A 21,347-nucleotide genomic window follows, 5' to 3' on the forward strand; every position below is an offset into this window, starting at 1 on the left:
ATAAGTGAATGAGTGATCACGTGACGGGCGGGCGTGGACGGTACCTTCAGTAGCGACTAAATAGAATAGGAGGGTGCGGCCTTACCATCTAGTACCTACCACCTAGGTATGTTATGTGATTAAAGCTCACAATTAGTGTTGCCACGAATAGTGAATTGGCCGAATACCGAATACCGAATATTCGGCGACGCTGCCGGCCGAAGCGCCGAATATTCGGCCGCCGAATATTCGGCGCTACAACCTGTTTTTTTTTTATTACTTATTGATGACTTATATGAGAAATGCTAATTATTAGGAGGCAGAAAATACTGTGGCAAACGAGTTGAATTTTTATTTGATAATAGTTTGCCTAGATCCAATGGCCGATCCTTACAAGTGGTGGTCAGCAAACAAAAAACAATACCCGAACCTTTTGAAATTTGCAAAAACTTATCTTTCTTCACCTGGAAGTAGCGTTTATAGTGAGAGGTTATTTTCTGAGGATGGTTACAATGAAAAGCGCAATCGTGGGCTACCAAAAAATGCTGAAATGCTCGTTTTTATCCAGCACAACTTACTACTGATTAATTTTAAGTACTAAAATGTTGTGATTTGGAAATAAAAACACAATTTTGATAAAAATAACAAGTCATTTTTTACATGATTTACTATTCGGTATTCGGCCCGAATAGTACGCACTATTCGGCCGAATACCGAATACTGAAAAAACTGGCCGAATAGGCCGAATACCGAATAGTTGCCGAATATTCGTGGCATCTCTACTCACAATATCTGAAAAGATGTTCAATGATATTACTACCACAGAATGATTATTATTAGCATATAGCGCCTTCAATGGTATTCAAATAATATACTATCACCATGACAATATCCACAGTCAGCCAACAATAAACTACAAACAACAACAACATATAGACAACGAGAGCAACCGCAAAAACACGTGTCGGCCCAATCCACTAATTTACTCATTTGTACTGACCGTATTTGTTGCTGCATCAACTGAAAACCCACTGAAATTCCAGCGTGCTAAGGTTTCATTTGCATTGGCGCCATCGTGTGGCGAAGCTAATGAGTGTGGTTAGCAAAAACGCTTACCACGACTCAGAGTGATGCGTTGGCCCCAAACAAATGGTAGTGAAAACTCAGGAGACTAGAAACGATTAGGTTGAAAAATTCCCCACTCCCATCTCCCATCGGGGCGGGCTTAGCGCTCGTAATTGTGGGATTAAGGTCTACTGTGATCTTGGATATAATGATTTCAGATAAAGTAGGTATATTGAGTAAAGAATAAGATAGAGGCTGGTTAGCATTTTGTGTAGATATTCGTCGGATCAGTATCCACTATCCAGTCTGTGTCCATCTAAAACCAAAGTAATTAAAGCTTGTAAGTAATGAATATTAAAGTATCCATGGACGTCAATGGCACACATAGACAGGTACAAGTTATCGATTTCCCCAGATTTAGATTATGACTCACGTCGCCGTGCCTCCCCGCAGCTGGTACGATCGCAGCCAGTTACTATGTCATTTAAAGATAATGGTAATATACTCGGGGGATTTAAGCTCGTTTTACCCAGAAAGGAAAGCTTCTAATTTCATTATAAGTAGGTACCGTAGTACACGTAGTTAGGGCATTTAATAGAATCTTGTCGATTAATAAAAAACTTCAGCCCAGAATTCACATTATAAAGTTTCACGATAGACGGCAGAACCACTTAATAGGACGTTTCATAGAAATACGAAATACGTACCGAGTAAAATTTCAGCAATTTATAAACGCCTGATTAGGCACTTTTCCAAAAACCCGAGATCAAAGAAGCTCTTTAATCGACGGAAAACAGAATAAGATTGGGGAAAGAAGTTGTTAAAATACCCTTTCCGAGAAGAAATCAAGAAGAAACAAAGAATTTATTTCATTTAGGTACGTACATGGATGTTATTGATAATGTAAAGTTTATATTTCAAAAGATTTCAAATATTCAAATATACTGTCGGTAAATATTCTATGATTTTTTATGTCTCATAATTTTCACGGACGGTCATGAAATCTGTTATTAATCAGCTGAAACGTCGTTATCCCTCTCCTATCCGAGACTACAGGCAAAATAAACGTCCCTTGTGTGCTATTTTACCAAAAGATACGATACGGCATTCACGCTCCCTTAACCGTATAGAAAAATAATTAAGATAAATAAAGCTGAAAATCTTCCAAGACAACGGTATTACGCTTGTCGAAATTGAAGTTCTAAATCACAATGAAAAATAAATCCTATAATGTTTTATCCCTAAGAATGCACTGATGAAGGACGGAACATTCGTTCCCGTTCGGCTAAGTGATTGGGCATTAACTTAGATGCTCGCATAAAATTGAACGTTGCCAGTAAACCCGGGGAGATTGAACGAATCCTATGCAGATTATTGCAAATGTATTCTCGTTATTTTGTATTACAAGCAGCCCTAAATCATGGTTATAAACAAAAGGGCTACACACGTAACAAAGAAGAGAATTCGGTGGAAAACGGTTGTATTAACGATGCATATGTAAGTTGTAGTAACGTGTGAAGAAATTGAATTGAAATGTAAATAGGTAATTTATGGGATTCATTCATAATTCGTAGCTGCTAATGTACCTACCAAAACCATTTAACAATAACAACACGGAGTCGGATTTAAATTTGTAGAAGCTGCTGAATTGAATTGAAAGCACGTTGCTATGAAAAAATCTCCTTTTCAAAATATTCTGACAACCGTATAACGTATTGTACTTGAGCGTTCTTTATGAAACAGTTCATACCGCAAATAAAAATAATTGGTCCAATCTGCGATCAGCAGTTGCTGATTGCAAAGAAAATGATTTCAGATAAACTAAAGTAAATCGAATTGTGACGAAACGATTGCTCACGACCCAACAAAGGATTCGGAATTACTGAGATTCCTTATAGTTTCTAGATTGAGATTCTCTGAAGCATCTAGAAAGTTCTAAGAACCTACTGAAGTAAATAGAATGATTTTCCCATACTTTACCACGACAAATCAAACTTTTTATTTCTTTTCTTATTTTTGTTAATATATAGGCACTAAAGTGCTAAGAATACAAAATTATACCAAGCTATAAATTTCCCTGAATAAAATGTAGTTTCGACAGCTTACAGAAAGTCCAAGCATCCGCGCTTTACAGCTCCATCCATTTTACATCTCCATAAACGTCCTACTCCACGATAAATCGCGATCGTTTGGGAAAAATAAAAACAAAATAAGTTCACAATAGCACCTGGCTCAATCGGCAGTAAAGGGGTCACGGTACTGGTCCAAGATCGCTCTATTTTGATCCACGGCATTGTCCGTGTCATCGCCTCAACGATAGCCATTTCGAGACAGACAATTGTATCGTCCATTGTCCATTTGGCAATATTATTATACTATTCACTGTTCTATATAGATACCTAAGCAAAATACGTTTTTATGAATGGGCATGCAATAATTCGGTGAGTATAAGCGTTATTTCAGGGACCGGCGTTGAATGGAGTATTTTTTTTTGCGATTTTTAGCGCGTTACGTGTTCATTCATGTTTTAGAAAGTTGATTGGCAATTCATGAGGAACGCCGATTGGCGAAGGAGCCCGGCGGAGGAATGGGTCAGTTGGGATTTTACAAAGTGACCCGATCTGTCCCTGGAACGAAACTGTTTTTCTTTATCGATGAATAAAAGAGTTATTTTGTTTCTTAGCATACCCAACCTGCCGATTGCATGTTTGATGACTGAAACGATTTGCGTTTTGTAATTTTTCTACGGATATACCTGCATAAGTTTATGCGATAAATAATATTTTATTACATTTAAGTCTGGGTAGGTTTTATGGGTACATTGCATAATTGCCTTTCTATTAAGATTTTACCTTCGTATAAAAAATTAAGTAGGTACTTATTAATTAAATATTAATTATATACAACATAAAGCTGTTTTAGCAAAACCAGATAGCAAGCGCAGAGAGGTCTGTAGCAATATGTAGTAAAAAACCGGCCAAGTGCGAGTCGGGCTCGCGCACAAAGGGTTCCGTAGCAGCAAATCAAAATTACAGTTCAATCAACCTATCTCAAAAACTATAAGAGATACTTTGATCAAACCAAAAATCGTTGAAAGAGTTAATTAGCATGCATCACCTCTATTTTTTTTAGAATTTTATACCCCGTAGTTATAAAAATAGAGGGGGGAGGACATACTTTTTACGACTTTGAGAGCTGATATCTCAAAAACCGTTCACTTTAAGAAAAATGTTTTTAGAAAACTTTATATCATTTTAAAAGACCTTTCCATTGATACCCCACACGGGTATGTACATCGAAAAAAAAAATTTCATCCCTCAGTTACATGTATGGGGGGCCCCACCCCCAATTCTTTTTTTTACTATTTAGTGTCATATTTTTGTAGCGGTTCATACAACACATATTCCCATCAAATTTCATCACTGTAGTACTTATAGTTTCCGAGTAAATCGGCTGTGACAGACGGACAGACGGACAGACGGACAGACGGACATGACGAAACTATAAGGGTTCCGTTTTTGCCATTTTGGCTACGGAACCCTAAAAATATTTACCTAGGTATGCAAAATTCTAAATTGTCAGCTAAAATGCGGCGTCAGCTGCTGGCTACACCATTGTTTTCAATGTAATTGAAAGTCCGTTCAGTTTTACATTCAATAAAGTTCAAAAGGATAAAAAAAGAATAGAAAGCGCCGTACCGGTTCAATGGCGTCTGATTGGCAATTTGTATCAATAATGTCGCAAGTGCAGGCTGAAGCATGACCAGCATATCCTGATACTCACAACGAGGGTTCTCTGCTCAGAAATATGATGATGTACTTCGATTGTTCCTTTGTTAGTAAACGGTGATTTAAAAGAGTTAATCGCTAATTTAAATGCAGATCCCTTTATTTGGGATGAAATCATTACATATTAAACGCGGCATCAGCTAGTTCTGATATTATATTATTATAGTTTCCATTGAGACTAGGTATGCACAATATCAGCCTGTCATCTACATCTTGTCTTTACCACAATACACTGAGACTGGAACACATTGCAACAGTCGAAAATGACCACAAATGCACTGAGCCACAACAAAAGCATAAACATCATGCCACCATCACAGAGGTAGAAGTCAAAGGGCACTACAGGACTCCTTACATAAACTGAATAATCGATTCGATTGTTGACCCATCCGATCAGTAATCGAGAGCCTTCGACTAGTATTCGATTCATAAGCTGCAATGCAGTGCATTGTGATAGCTAATCGAATGGTTAATTCTTGGTAAGTCAATATCCTCGATGTCAAACCAGATTTGTACGTGATCGCATTACTCTGCGTAGACGAGGCATAAACTATACGTAAGAAATAACACACGTATCTTCTATAAGTATTACCTGTTCTGAAAATTAAGTATCCTTATATGTTTTATATCGATTTCCATAATTTTCACAGCTACATCAACTTACCTACATTAGCAATGTCAGACTTAACGTAAGGTATATTTCAGTTAATCAATCAAAGTATGACAGTATTTATAGGCCAACAAAACGTATCAAATTTGTAATGATCATGCAAGAAGCAAAATAGTCTGTCTTCTTTCCATAATGACTTGCAGAAACGTTAACCCTAAAGTTTATTGTGACAAGGTAGCATCGTCGGGGGGAGCGGTACCAGCTTGTATCACTTGGTACTGACGTCGAAACTTTCCCATAATAGGGAATATGCGTAATTTTTTTTTATACTTTTATTGGATAGTTTTACATCACTTTATTATAGTAAAAAAAAATTCAACGCCAAAATAAGTAATTAAAGGTATTTTAAAGAAAGTTAAAAAATTACAACCATCACGACCACTTTGAAATTCCCGTCAGGATGGCGGGCTGTCGTGACGTCATAATCGTTTAATTTCACGGCTCAGAATAATGAGTCCCGTCAGTCGGCATAGATTTTTTACCTAATCAAGTAATCACAGAGTACTTTTGTATTTTCAACAAACCAATGTTGTCATGGTAACAAACGAAAAAGGAAGTGTATAAAGTGATATTTGTATTGTATGTAAGTACTTACTGTAACTTTGGTTCTCAGTAAGAGAGACTAGGGTTAGTGGGTCATTCTATTCTATTATCTGTGGGGGTGTAAGAACCTGCACCTGGCTCTCTTAAATGGAACCATTGTGCATATCTCAAAGGTCTAAACCCCCTTATTTAAACTATCGAATAAGAGTATAAAAATATATGCATATTCCCTAATATTTGGGCATACGGCTCTCGACTTCTCAATAGTCTTTGCTGTCCTTTTCCGCAGCTGGCCACAGTTTACTCGTTCATACTGCGTAATAAATTTAATGTGTCCAGTTCTTCTGATTACGAGAATTCTTCCATAACTTAATTTAGAAAAAAAAAACAACTTTTGAAATATACTAACGACTGCCATTATAACCTAAAAGTAGAAAGAGCAACTTGTGTCATGTTCATGTCATAATACTTACAATACAAATTTAATTTTATTGTATTGCAATATGGAGCATATTTGAGTGGCTCGTTGACTAGCGAATGGCTGTTTACGCCTCATTACAATAGAACAACTAGTGGCAGCCCATACACTACCAACAAAAAATATAAAAAGTCCTAAACTTTGCAAACAAACAAGCATAATTATCAAACAAGAAGTGGAGAGGTTATAGGAGGCTAGGATCTACTCGTATTGGAAGAATTTTTATGTGATCCATCGTATCTGATCACAACGAGCATCACAAATACTCGGTGACATTAACTTTTCTTTGTTTACACTTGACATTTATTTAACTATACGCAAACGCAAAGAAGTTATTATTCTGAGATTGATATATAAAGAATTATGACGTCACATCCGCCCTAAGAAAATGGGTGACGTTTCTCGGAAGTTAGAATTTATCGAAGTTTTTTTGTACTTTTCAACTTCATTTACTTGCTCAAAAATAAATTATAATCAAAAATAATGATGGAGTCGTAGTTATGAAACAACAAAGTTTATTATAAATAATATTTGACCTTTATTTGAACCACTTGCATATTCCCTATTTCATTACTCAATAAATATGATTGTTAAAAAATATGTAAATATGAATGATACTTATTTAAGTAGGTTCCTATATGAGTAAATTATCGTTTGTAAGGAACGCGAATACCTGAAGAAAAGATCTGAGTAATTAATAAATTGGTGACGCTAAAACTCTCGTTATTTAGTCAGACAGATATAATTGAATAGTAAAAAAACGCAATATTACAACACGAATGATGATACAATTTTATAAACTACTCTGAATATTCATGACTTTGATTCCTGAAAACATATCTTCCACTAACTGGTAAGTACTAAGTTCTATAAACCCGAACCAACCTTAACGAAATTGCCTACGCCAAGAATAACAAAAGTATTATGAGGTTACAATCGACCGTGTTCTAGATACAGGTGAATAATTAAGGCTATGATATCGATTTTAACCACAATACCAGGTGTAGTTTACTATGAAATATGAACCGTGTGTTAGATTTCATACTGGTTACATTTTTCATTAAAATGATGTATTATTAAATGTTTTTAAATCTCGCTCAGTCTTTAAAAATAATGAGTGTTATGGTGATAACAATAATTATAGCTCTAAGTTAAGCGTAAAATTAATCAATTTTATTTATAACTGCTAGCTGTTCCCGCGAGCTTCGCTTCGCCTTAAAAAGTTTTCCTGTGGGAATTCCGGGATAGAAAGCCTATGTTCTTTCTCAGGGTCTAGATAGACCATATGTATACCAAATTTCATTCAAATCCGTTCAATAGTTTTGGCGTGAAAGAGTAACAGACAGACACAGTTACTTTCGCATTTATAATATTAGTTAGGATTCATATAAAGAGATGCAAGATCGACTAGCATTTGGTCACATTTAAAAAAAATCCTTTTAAAATAGAGGTAAAATAAAATGAAGTTGGAAACTCGCCGAGAATCTGCGTACTGAGTAGTTCACTTAATATCGTCGTCTCGATATCCAATCGTTTCAATTAAACTTCCTCGCAAACCGACACAAAGTGTTGGAGTTAAAACTTTTTCTGTCCATGCGACAGAAGAGTTCAAGAAAATAAGTACTTACCTAAGTGCTTAAAATGAAACACGACTGCTGCAAAATAAGGTCTAAAAAGTATGAAAGGAAATAGTTTTACGTCGTTTCATGTCGAATCATATTATATCAAGATAATTTGTAGGAAAATACTTGTTTTATTAGTCTGTAGACTAAAGCACGTGCACACCCACGCTAAATATGTTGCATAAAATGAGACGGCTTGAAAATTATGACACGTGGTAGTTGTGTTTTGCACAGCTTCACTTTCTACTTTATCTATGATTCTATTTTAAATAGATTTGCATTGTCCGGTTTCATTTTAGACACGATAGACTGCAACTGAGTCAAAAGTAGTTACAATAGACTCAATAGTTCTGTACTTAATTGCCCATAACTTTATATAATATTACGAATGTGCCTAAGATGGTTTGTGTAAAATCTCGTGTGTGATTAAACGAATCCCGTGGCCGGTGGGATATCAGGGTTGGCACAATAATGTAGAATTAAATCCTTTCACATTTTTAAATAACATCCGATGGTCAACAACCTGTCGTTGGCAGGATTTTGACCCTTATCCTATCGGGGTTAGGGGTCCATAGACCTCTGTTTGATTGACAGAGGGTCCCACAAGCGCCCTTCACTTCACATACCTACGCTTGTGTGTGTGACAATGACAACTTTGACAAGTCACAATCACAATGAATTTTTGAAAGATTCACCAACTTTATTATTAGGTACCTATGTACCTATTTTTTTACACTGATACTTACTATATTAAATTATTATGTAAAATTGAAACTGTAAATCGGTATCTATTTCTAAAATTTCCGAAAAAGAACGTATGCAGTTTTTAAATCGGCTACTACATGTCATGTGTTTACCATGGAATACATTAATATAAGCCCGTATAGAAGAATAAACCTGATTTAAAATTTTCCTCCAAGAAACTGAAGTGATATCGAGCGTTTTCCATTTCGTGAAAACGAAAGTTTGTACCGAAGCCAACGTTAAACCAATGAATTACCATAACGAGCTTTTAAATGCTGGCTTAGTTAAATAGTCCAAATGGTATTTTAAAACTTTACTTACATAAATGCATTTACATGAAAAGCGAAGTTACTCAATTAAGAGAAGAGTAAATTATTTAGTCTTCAATATGTTTTTTTTTTGACATGATCGTCATTTATTATTGTATGAAAGAAAATATCTTTCTACCGCATGACGACCATAGATAGTGACGTTCCATATATTACGTACATACACTATCGGGAACATCGGGAATAAACCCCCAGAACACTATTTCTTGCAATCGATACTGTAGCCAAAAATAAAATAACCTCTGTAATTCTATTAGGGTGTGGTAAGATATCGACTTGTATTTTACTATAAGTACCTACTTATATATTTTTTTACCGGCGGATATTTTTCCAAAATTCTTTGAATAGAAGTTGTTTAGGGTGACCCCCCGAGCCTCTTCCTTTTGTCTTACTATACTTTTGCAACCTGTATCTATTTCATCATAACAAGCTATTTCGTCCTCACTGCTAGGGCACAAGTCTTCTACCAATAAAGGAAGGGTTTAGGCCTAGTCCACCACGCCGGCCTAATGCGGGTTGGTGGACCCCAACACAAGCTGTGCTGAGAAAGTTGTACTGTACACCCTATTATATTAAAATAATGTAAACACTGAATACTCACTAAGTGCGATATTGGCCTGCTTGTTGCGGTCGAGTTGGCCTCGCAGCGCCCTCAAGCGGCGCAACTTCAACTCTTGCGCCTCCACGCGCTCGCGCAGCCGCCGCAGCCGCTCGCCCTCTACCGCCACCTGTTGAGAAAACCATGAACTATTAAGTATAATTTTAAAGTAAGCCTTCTACCGCGTCCTGTTGAAAAAATCATGAACTATTAAGTATAATTTCAAAGTTAGCCTTCTACCGCCACCTGCTGGGCGAACCGGGAACTAATGTTATTAAGTGTAATTTAAAAGTTAGAATAGAATAGAACCTACTCTTAAGAGAAGGATGTACCTAAGTACCTAAATACTAAATAAGATAAATCTCGCTGAATACGACCATCATTTATTCTCTATGAAAAAAAATGAAAAATTGATACCCCGGACCTCAGCTTCATCACTGAAAATCAACCTAACCATAACCAGTGAGTTGCAGCAACATTAATATGCAATGTACACTACGGAAATGATTTTTCCGTTCGCATTTAGCAATTTGTTTTGTTTGTTAAATAAACTTTTTCTCAATAAATGTTTTAATCTGAAACGTGCCTGCAGTTTCAAATGAACGTGAAGTTTATTGAAATCAAATTTATCCTTAGTTTATACTGTAGAATATAATCTATAGATACCTGCTGAGTAACCTATGTCATCCCGAGTGTTCTTAGTCATATTTTATCAAAATTGGCCTAAACGTCCAAAAGTTATACTTATGAATTTTTGTGTTGTATATCAGGGGTTTTTTTAACGTTAGGTTGGGTTATAATAAGACGCCACTAAGTTAACAAAGAAAGTCCTCATGCATCTAATCATCGTTTAGGCTGTATTTTTTTTGGGTTATTTTATTTCTGCGAGTCGTTACAACAAAGAGTTTATTTTCATTAAGGAGGTAATAAATATCGTATTACACTCGGCATTTCGGCTCACAAGATTTATGAAGATAAAAAAGAATGCGTACTTTTTATTTTAGATTTCAGTTCGAGAATGAATTCTTTGCAGCTAGAATGGTCGCTGTTTTGCGATATTTTGTTTTTATGTACTCTTTTTTATGAGTACCTTAAACTTTGTTTGACCTTAATTTAAGGAGCAAATAATCGACAAAAACATTAAATTTACAACTGTTTAAAGCTCGGTAAAAGAAGGTTTGTGGTTAATACTGGTACACGCACAAAAAGATGTTAGATTAGCTACAAAAGAAAGTAAGTACTAACCTTCATAGTAAAAAAGTTATGTGATGTTAGATAAAACGGTTTAGCAAAAAAGGTTTACAGTAAAATTATGACTTTCCTTCTTTTCATACAACCTTGGGGCGCGTGAAGCGTGTAGTCCCTACTACCAATGAATAAAAATACAATTTCCTCATGTACATAAAGAGTATACAGTAAGTATAATGGGACTTTATTAAGTAACTTTTCAGTCAGTACTTATACTTATTTGACGGAAAAAGTAAAGGTATATTTGCGAAAACAAAAGTTTTAAACGATCGAACAAGTTTTAGATTAATCACTTTTTAATTTCTTAAAAGAATTCTACGAATCTCAAAAAATCTAAAATATAAAAAGTATCTGCAATGTTTAGAAACAATCAAAAGTTTTAATTACTTAAAAGAAACTTTCATTGGTTATTAAAGACATATTTCAGTTTTTCCGTACAATTTAAGAAAATTTATGTTATACTTTTTTTGTAATACCTATTATAGAAATGTAATGTATCTTATCTTACCAAAAGATGCTGAATTCAAGTCAAAGGACTAACGTTAAACTGAAAGCGTATGTAACTATACTTATATATGTTTAAATAAATTTTCCAGGAATATCAAAGAACGCTTAATCATAAATCATTATAATATTGTTTAATTAATTTTCGTATCTGTATTTTCCCATCAGAAGCCTCTTTGTATTGTGCTTGGCTCACCCCTGAAATTGAACTCAGAAAATACCTTATGAAGGTAAATAAGAGCTTGGTAAATTTTACTAAACATACACAATATTCTGTATCCGTAGAAAGATTTACTTTCTTTTTCATTTAAAAAGACGGTTTAAGTCGACAAAAAATTTATATTTTGAATATATCGTTACAAATTATCATTTATTTTTGCTTAGGTACAGATTTAATTTTTGTTTAGGTTTTACTTTAAATGAAATCATATAAGAATCTTATTATAAAGTAGGTATTGAATTAGAGGCATATGCAATTAGCGTTACTAAAAAAACGGAATCAGTGGAAGAAAATTTATTAAGTTTAAAAGAAATTCTTCGCGTTCTAAGTAAAACTTTATTTTTTCGCAACAAAAGAAGTTAAGTCTTGCCTCACCCGGGGGATTTCTTCAAATTGTTTACACTGTGTTTTCTGTTACAATTAATTGAATCCTCACAAAGTTGATTTTCAATCATTTTCAACAACGATTCTTGGAAACAGGAAAATTGAACCATTAAAATTTATGGTGGTATTGGCATGATATATGAATTTATTTTCATATTTTACGTTTTTAGCTTGTAGTGTCTGGATAATTATGTGTAGCTTTTCTGCCTGTACATTTCGTGTACATTTCAGTACCTTTATTAGAGGAAAAATTTAAAATGAAATACTATATATAATTAACTTTTACGTTTTAGTTTGAACGCTTTTTTGGGAACCGAAGTAGCAGAGCTTCTGGATATATCCCTTATCAGGAAGGCAGTTGGTCATTGTGGCAACCTACTTGTTACGATGTAGTTGGGGTTTTTATGGGACTATTGTATACTCGTATTTTAGCCATATTTGATATCACACAGTAACACATATCATATCGAACCATGCAAGGTCCTTCACCTTAATCAGTATGGCCACTGCATTACCTGTTTCAATTATAAATTATATTATAAAGCAGTAAAGGGTTATGGTTTGCCTTGTTAAGATTTTAATTAAAGAACCTTTTGCATCGTGTTTAATGTTGTCAGACCTACCCATACTTTTCGCGGTTCTTCGAATCAAAATGTTTATAATGTGAATGGGTACTTCAATGAAATAACCAATAATTATTATTGAGCATAAATCTATTTCATTTCATTCAAAAATATTTCTATCGAAATATAATATAATAGCTTCCTTAATGGTTTGAATATAAGAAAATTTTGGATCGAGATTTCCTCTAAAGATTCTAGAGAATTTTCAATTCCATTTGAGCTCAAAGAGTCCAATACAAACGAAGGTTTTAAGTAAAATCACTTCTCTTCTTTGAGAAACCCCCAACCACAGTTGCCACTTTTAACTATAGAAGAAACTATTCCAGATAATTATAAAAAATATATAATGAATATAATTTATCAAATTGGCGTCATCACAGAAAAATAAGTTGAAAAAGATAGGTTAAAATAAGATAAAATCCTTGAATAACAAATACGTACAGTAAGAATTTTGCGTTATGAGCTGACAACACAACTGTGCCAGCGTTTGTCACTGTGGCAAAAGGATGTCAGTCAGAATAGTTGTCAATCTCGAACTGCCCAGAGTGCGTCATTCGTAGAGGATTTCGTTTCCCCATTTAATGACGCTGAGTTCCAGAAAGAAACTTTAAGCTAATGTGGACCTTAAATGTATAGCTGTATACGGATAGAAAGGGACAGACATAATTTTAATGGGGAGAAAAACTAAAAGCTAATTACAGATGGCGCCTTAAGCGATTGTGCCTGATTCACAGTTCTAATTGGTTGGTTCAGTCACAATTTTTTCTCCCCAATTATGTAATTGGTCAGAACCTGAAAGGCACACTCGATAGTGCTGCCAAAGTTTCAGTCGCCTTATGTCTCTTACCTGATGTTGCCGTGCCTCCTGCTGCTTCAGGTACCGTAGCCTCTGTTCCTTAGCGCACAGGAGCTGGTGTTGCGTGTCGATCTGCTGCTGCTGCCGGAGCGCCATGGCGCGCAGCTCGCCCAGCGTAAGCTCCACCCCTTCCCCCAGCTGTGGACAAGGACATGTTAGTTGCTGGTGAGGGAAAGAGATAGATGGTATACTCCTGCCGAGTTGAATGGCAGATACTGTTTTCTCGGCGGACGGCTCTAAAGGACGCATGGTGTTAGTTGCTGGTGAGGGAAAGAGAGAACGATAGGGTAGATGGTGTTGAGAGCCATTTACAAGGGGGTTACTCTATATTGACGATAAATGAACGAACGATAGCTGTCGTGAAATCGTCAAGTTTGATACGTGATTCGTGGCTCGTTCGTTTTTCGTCATATATGTAGAGTGACCCCTCCAGGAACATGGCCTCTTCGCAGAATAGTAATACCATCGAAGATTGGGAAGGCCAGGGTCAGAGTGCTGTAGCCCTCCTTGGGGCAGGACTTTGTCTATTGACTATAGACGGTGATTGTTGCGTAATGTTCATTATAATGTAGTGTTAGCTCTTTAAATGCGTTTATTGCAGTTGCAATGAGTGAGTATAGGGTAAAAGGAATTATTTTAATTACTGTATTTGTGCAATAAATATTTAAAAAATATTCATTTTAAAAATCTCGTTGCGTAAAATATTTCTTTTTTAAAGTGCTCAGCAGAGTTATTGTTGGAGTAGAAAATTCCTACGAACTAATTAAAATGGAAATTAATGTTCAATGTAAATTCCTATTTAGTGTGAATTTCCTTTCTTTATTGGCCTTGAAAGAGAATATAAATATAACAGTTTCCATAAACAAGAACAAAACAATAGATCCACCAGCTAATTTAATCAACCAACAAGTTGATGTTTAATCTGCTTCTGAGAAGCCTGAAAATTCTTCCATTGGCGCAAATCAGATTTGTTTAAACTCGGACATCAAAAACAAGAAAAAAACCGGCTAATCCTTTTAAATAATGTCAAAGAGGAAAGTTGCACGGACAGGGCTGAGCGGGTTAGTTAAAAGTTATTTTTGAAACGTAGGGCCGTTTTCCTCGTCCGTGGCTAAGCGTGGTCGCGACAATATGAGTGTTCTGTGAAGATAGTGCGGACTGTAGCTACCGCGGTGAGCATTACGCTTAGTGAGTTGAGAGGGCAGAACTACGGACGATAAATATTATAGAAATATTGTGGCTGTTTGTAATACAATTTATGAAAAACTGTTATCTGTACTTATAAAAAATCTAAATATCCCTGTCTAAAACATGATTTTGAGCATTACTATATAATTTATTTTTTATTGCAAAAAGAATAAATATCTAATAAGTAGATATCTTTATCAGACAGTCAATGTGAAACTGGAACTCATTAATTTAGGAAAATTTCTGCAGTACCTAAATTGGTAGAAAAACAATCACATTCAGAAATTCAAATTCAATACCTCTATGTTCCTATTACTTACTTAAATAGTTATGTATGGCGCAAACACAGTTTTTCAAAATAATATTGCCGTACCTAGATGATCCATATCTTCTTGCCAACCTACCCACACTAGCAAAGAGCGGGCTATAACGTAGGTACATACAAGTAGAAGACGCCTTCATCCCCTCAATTTATTGCATCGCTTATTGCATACTACGTTAGACTTTCCCCGCATTATTTTGTAAAGCAGAAATAATGCAACATAACTTGCAAGCTGGCGGCCGGGAAATGGAATCTACGATGCTGTCACTGTTATGTTTTTATTTCAGACAGTCACTTGTTTATATAACTCCCTGAGCCTGAGGTTAACTGGGAAAAGTTTATCTTGTTAATCTTGATTCCTAGAAAAAATATTATCCAGGAATAGCATTGACTACCTTACTGATTTTAATATTAAAGTTTCTTTGGTTCCAGATAAGCATTCTATGCCGTAGGTATGAGTATAAGTAGCTAGAATTTCTAGCTAAACTCATACCTACGGCATTAAATAAAAATTAACTTGACGAATCACTGAAGAAACTTGGTCAAAAGTTTCATCTTTCATTTACAATAAACGTGTATGGTAGATGTTTCAAGATTTCTTACCAAAACTTAATTACATTTCAAACAGATTAATTTCAAGGGAAGTTTAAACAGTTAACATTGTGCCTCTAAAGAAAGTGTAAAAGAAAATACTATGTCTCGTGGTACACATAACCTTATTTATGGAGTTTGATGAAACGTTCGTACAATTATTTGTATTATTACGATACAAACGATGTATGAATAAGATCAGATCTTGATCAGAATAAATCTCAATCAAATAATTTCCATGACAGTAAGAAGCCCTAAAATTGACTGCAATTTATAAACATTTTTTCCCACACAAATGTTGAGCACCAAAAATTACTGCCCGGAAGCTACGGGCGAACCGTTGATAGTATTTTACAGCTCCTGAAGCATAATCTTTTCGACCCTTGGGTATTATGAGAAGGGTTTCGGAATGGACGTTTCTGAATTCGAGCAGAAGCAATAAGTTACACCGCAGTGGGTGTGGATGTTAAAAATATTGGGGTTGAAGTTTCCGATCGCGACCGCATGGGATCGGCATGATATATGAAGAAGTTGACACTTGTTGATGGTGGCTCGGCCGCGCCGCAGCACTCTAGCACTGAGCAGTCCTTGAACTTAATCTCAACTTTTATTGGGGACGCTAATGGCTGTGGAGTGGGGTAGCTTGGTACCGAGTCTACTTATTTTCTCATAACAAACCTACTAAATACACTGTTCATAGAAAAAATACGTTGTCCATTTTAAAAACTCACGTGACAAACAAAGATTCAATGGTAAAGGATTATTTTTTCGCAATTTTCCAAAAGTTGTAGAACTAAAGTTGTTCAGAATGACCCCCTGAGTCACCCCCTTTCGGCTAAGTATGCGCTTTAATAACACAAATAATATTTTACGTCACGGTAAAAATATTCATAAATATTGCATTATGCGTCAGATACCTACGAATGAAAATATGTAAGAAAGGGTCTAACGCGCTAACATTACATTGTGACAACGACACATTATAAAAAACCTTTGGAAGTGACGACGTAACGGCTCTATAATTACGCTTTTGCATGCTAACGAGTTTCCCCACACACTGGTATGGAAAAAAAGAATATAATAATACCGCGAAAAATACCGGAAAATTCATGAACGTAAATTGCGGACGGGAATTATTTTGACACTCTTCAATCGATAGAAAAACTAAAATAATCTCTCTCATGTACATTTTGTAAGCCTATATCACTGATGGGAGTGGTATTTTAGTTTAAGTGTGCGCTATAAAAGTAGTAGCCAATTAAAAGTTCTGAAAAGTTTAAAATTAAAAAAGCATAGCATTGCAATTTGCAAAGTGCGATCACGTAGAAACTTCGTACCATTATCAGTTTTATGACACCTTTAACTTTTCTCTCAGCAGCGTATTTTTAATCTTGGCCTATGTTTCACGTTCTAGCACATTTTACTTGCATGCACGTGAAATTTTTCTCTTTTATCTGGCATTTAAACGTGCTGGGACAAATTTCTTTTACGACCGTCAAGAGGAATCTTACTTTATTACGACATAAGATTCTTTTTACTGCACCGGGTACTTAAACCGCAAAAATATAATATATTCTCTATGTATCTCGCAGCGGTAGTAAATTTCAAGCTGCATTTGTGTTGAATGATAAACGTCTTAAAATTTCGTGCACGACTGAAAAATTTAAACTTTTAAAGTGTGAACTACTGCTGGTGGGGATTTACTACTTTTGAAACTCTGTCCTTACAATACAGAACATGGAATAATAAAACTAACGGGTGCATTGTTCGATATTGTCCATGTTCTACGGAATGGCCCTGGTCAATTCAGTGCAGTCGCGGTCCGCTCGCTGTGAGTGAGGAAAGTTGTTTTTCCACTCACTGGATTAGTTTGAAAACAAAAAGAGCCTTTGCACGGTTTCACGGAGTTTTGCCATTTCAAGTCGAAAGTCACTTCAACTGGGAGGGCGTATAGCTCATTCTGAGTTCTCGTTTTGTGCAGCGGAACAAAATGACTTTTAGCCGTTTTCGTCTAGTTAGTCAAATTGCCAGCGCACGCAGACTTTTCCAGACCGCTGTTTGTGGCACATTCGAGTGTATTACATTTGAGCACATAATGTACGTTTGGTAATTCGTAGTTATGATAAAGTAAACCAAGTTTGTGTAGCTGGAGTAATAACTTTGACCCAAATTAGTGTTGGTCGGTAGTACACGGAATATCTAGGTTATGCTCATAGGTAAATTAAATTCCACGGCGTCCAAGCTACAAAATCTTACTGAACAAATATTAATATTCAATGAATAACTTGACGTCAAATACAGCCGTCAAGTGTGAGGTAAAGCAAGCTGGACTGTTAATTACTCTAGCTGTAATAGCGTGTCGGTCGACAAAGCTTCTGGCAGACAATCGATATTGCAACTGACGGCGTCGAATGAAAGTCTTGTATCGATTGGCGGATAATATAGACGTTGTCGGTACAGTTGCAAGCAGTCTGTATGTGCGACTTAGTAAGAGAGATAGTTAAGTCCACAGAATATTGTTCGGATTGTTGTCATATGTAGAAATGTTCCATGTCCTAAGGGAGATGATTGATGAGCGAAACAATGAAGTACCTAGTTAATATTAGTTAGGTACTAGGTGCTTATATAGTTATTATAATGTGATAATTATTATGTAAAAAATCACAATCAAGATAAAGACATTCTCCGGGAAGCAGTAAATTAGACGTAATTAGGATATAAAGGAATCTAAGGAACTGTTGTGTAGTTTAAGTAGAACTTACCTTGTTATAAACTCGTTAAAAGGTCTAACATATGTATATACATACGTAAATACTACAATTGAAACTGTAAAAAGTACATAAAAATGCTTCAGAACAACATTGTCTAAGTTTATATGTAGGTAATACAATTTGTACAATAGTGCTATGAACTAAGTGTCGTCAGACGGTGTGCCCCGCACCTGCGACGGTTGGGAAATTCAAAGAAAATTCTAGCTAAGTTCTTAACATACGTACCTAACTACCTATAGTGTAGTAAGTAAGTATATAATGTTCAGACTTCGTGATTTTCCGGCATTCGTCGTATCTCATGCGTTATATAATATAAATTGTTGTAAAGTTTTCAAATGTCTACAAGTTTCATAATGTGGGTAGGTATAACTATCTTAGCTATAGTTAAAGAAAGTCTCAATATTACTCATTATTACGTATCTATAATTTGTGGTCGTTATGGTTACTTAGTCAAGAATAATTTATGAACATATCCGATCAAGAAAAATATTATTTAGTTAAAAAATTATTTCCCAATAGTAAAATCAACCGAACTCTTTTGGATTGATTATAATTATGCTACACATAGATCCCCATCTACACTAATACATCGATATTTTTTTAAAGTATAGGTATACATATACCTGTAGATTGAAAATAAAACCCCAAATCAAATTTTGAGCGACAGATTGCATCAAATATAGCTTTGATAAAAACCGATTGAACTGGCTTTCAATTGGTAAAAAACTGCATTGACATCGCTCTATCCACTTCAAAGTTTCGGCTGTTTTCATATAGGTACTGCAACTAATGAAGGGGAAATATACGTGAAAAACTTATACATAGCTCTGTTTATTTAACATTGTACCAATCCTCTCACCCTACTCACTTTCTTTCTTACTCAATTTTCCTATTGGCATGCATCTCATGTGGTCCTTATCCTTTCATTTGCAAAAACTAAAGGTCGCACTCCCACACACAGTCCATCCCTGACAATCGAATAAAAAAAACGCAACGTTTACCCATTCCCATTACCCATACCCACCCTTTACCCAGTGAGAACTGTTTTACAGGCAAGAGGGCGCATTCACACGACGCATTAGTATGTGAGGTACACCCGCGAAGCCTCCGTATTGTGGGATATGAAGCGTTTCTGAAACGATCGTTGTTATATCTCTGTGTCTTGATTTAAGAAGATAAACTTCTCTCCTCTCACCCTATCGCACTACCAACCACTTTCTCGACATCACCAAAGGTTAACTAGTAGAGAATGCTACTAGAATTAAGTTCGCCTTTGTACAATGTTATTATGTGCAATAAAGAATTTATAATAATAATCGTTTGTTTGTTCGTTTTTTTTATAAAGCTAGAGCAAAAAACTGTGCGCTTTTTTATTACTGTCTAACCGTTGTACCTATGTATGTAAGTTCAACCTAATGACAACCATTGTAGCAATGAATAAAGTCAGAAATCTTCTAACCGAACTAATTAAAAAATAACGGCTCATTGGTAGAATGTGTTATTGTTAACTGCCTCTGTGGTCTAGTGGTAGAAGCTTCGCTTCATGGCCCAGAGGTCCCGGGTTCGATTCCCGGGTGGGACCATCAATTTGTGTTTCTAAATTGTGGTTCTAAGTTTGGTTAGGACATAGAAGGCTGATCACCTGATGTCCGAAACAGTGAAACGATCCATGCTGTCGGATGGGTATGTAAAGCAGTCGGTCCTGCGCCTAGCTCTCTCCAGTCGTGTCGGTCAATCCGTCCCATTGGGTTATGAGAGTGATGGAACAGAGAGTGCTCCTGTGTACTGCGCACACACTTGGGCACTATAATCTACTCCTGCGTAGATGGCTGATCTCAAATGAGATTGGCCGCCGTGGTCGAAATTCGGCTAGGAGGACATTATTATTATATTGTTATTGTCGAGACGTTTCTTTATTTTGCATTGACACTCCATCTAGTTCGAATTAAAATATCGTTGGCAAAAACCGATCGCTTTAAGATCGCTATGTCTCGCAAAATAGTCTTCTAGAGCTTGTAATGAGAAACGAAACTAAAGAGCATTGTACTAGGGCGGTATGAATAAAACATGGTACTTTGTAAGCGGCTTCAATGGCTTGCATTAGTGAGTATATTTGGCACAAGATTCTTACTTTATCAGTTACCTAATAAACGTTGTTTAATTTTGGGGTAACATTAATGGGGGTTTTAGTAGGTTTTAAGTCAGTTTCCCTTACTGAAATCAGACATGAACAGACATGAGATTATGGGTACCTAATTGGACGGTTTTTTGGAGTAGGTCGTAACTGCTGTATTTACTATAGTAACGAGTTGTGTTATGTGTTAGGAAGTAACAATAAAAATAATTAATTCTCGATTGAGAACACTTAAACTAATTAAAACCTGTACGGTACAAATATTTTGTCAAATTAATTAATTTCAACAACTGAAAATGTTTCGCAGTTATGAAAATGTGTAGGATTTTATACAGTTTCTACTTTATTGTTAATGGTGAGAATATTGTATAGTTGGTATACTTAATTATTGTGTTGCATAGTTGCATCTTTCTGCAAGCGCAAAACTTTGCGTTTACACAATTACGTATTACCTATTTCACATAGAAGGAATGAAAGAAAACTTATTTATTTCAAACACACACAGAAACAACACAAAAATAAGTAATAACTTTAAAAGCTGTTATATTCCTCTCTAAAATACCATATTACCAAGTGACCGACTTATCCCGACACAGTAACGAACTAAATCTTATAACACCCCTTTTGTCACCCCCGCGACAGCATCGGTTTAGTGTGAAGGTAAACGTATGTTTTGTATGCACATTGGGT

The 21,347-nt window shown here is 35.6% G+C and overlaps 1 protein-coding gene across 12 annotated transcripts in view; it reads right to left on the reverse strand.

Moving 5' to 3' along the window:
- The window catches only part of LOC105382610 (apoptosis-stimulating of p53 protein 1), a 199,272-nt gene that overhangs the window by 24,554 nt on the left and 153,371 nt on the right, over positions 1–21,347 (reverse strand). For all 12 annotated transcript variants that reach the window (XM_048627260.1, XM_048627258.1, XM_048627262.1 and 9 more), the window contains 2 exons: positions 13,643–13,789; positions 9,820–9,946 (listed from right to left, as the gene is read on the reverse strand). In XM_048627260.1, the coding sequence (XP_048483217.1) occupies positions 9,820–9,946; positions 13,643–13,789 (274 nt within the window). The remainder of the gene's footprint in view (positions 1–9,819; positions 9,947–13,642; positions 13,790–21,347) is intronic.

Source organism: Plutella xylostella, chromosome 18 (genome assembly GCF_932276165.1).
Source record: "Plutella xylostella chromosome 18, ilPluXylo3.1, whole genome shotgun sequence".
NCBI lineage: Eukaryota > Metazoa > Arthropoda > Insecta > Lepidoptera > Plutellidae > Plutella > Plutella xylostella.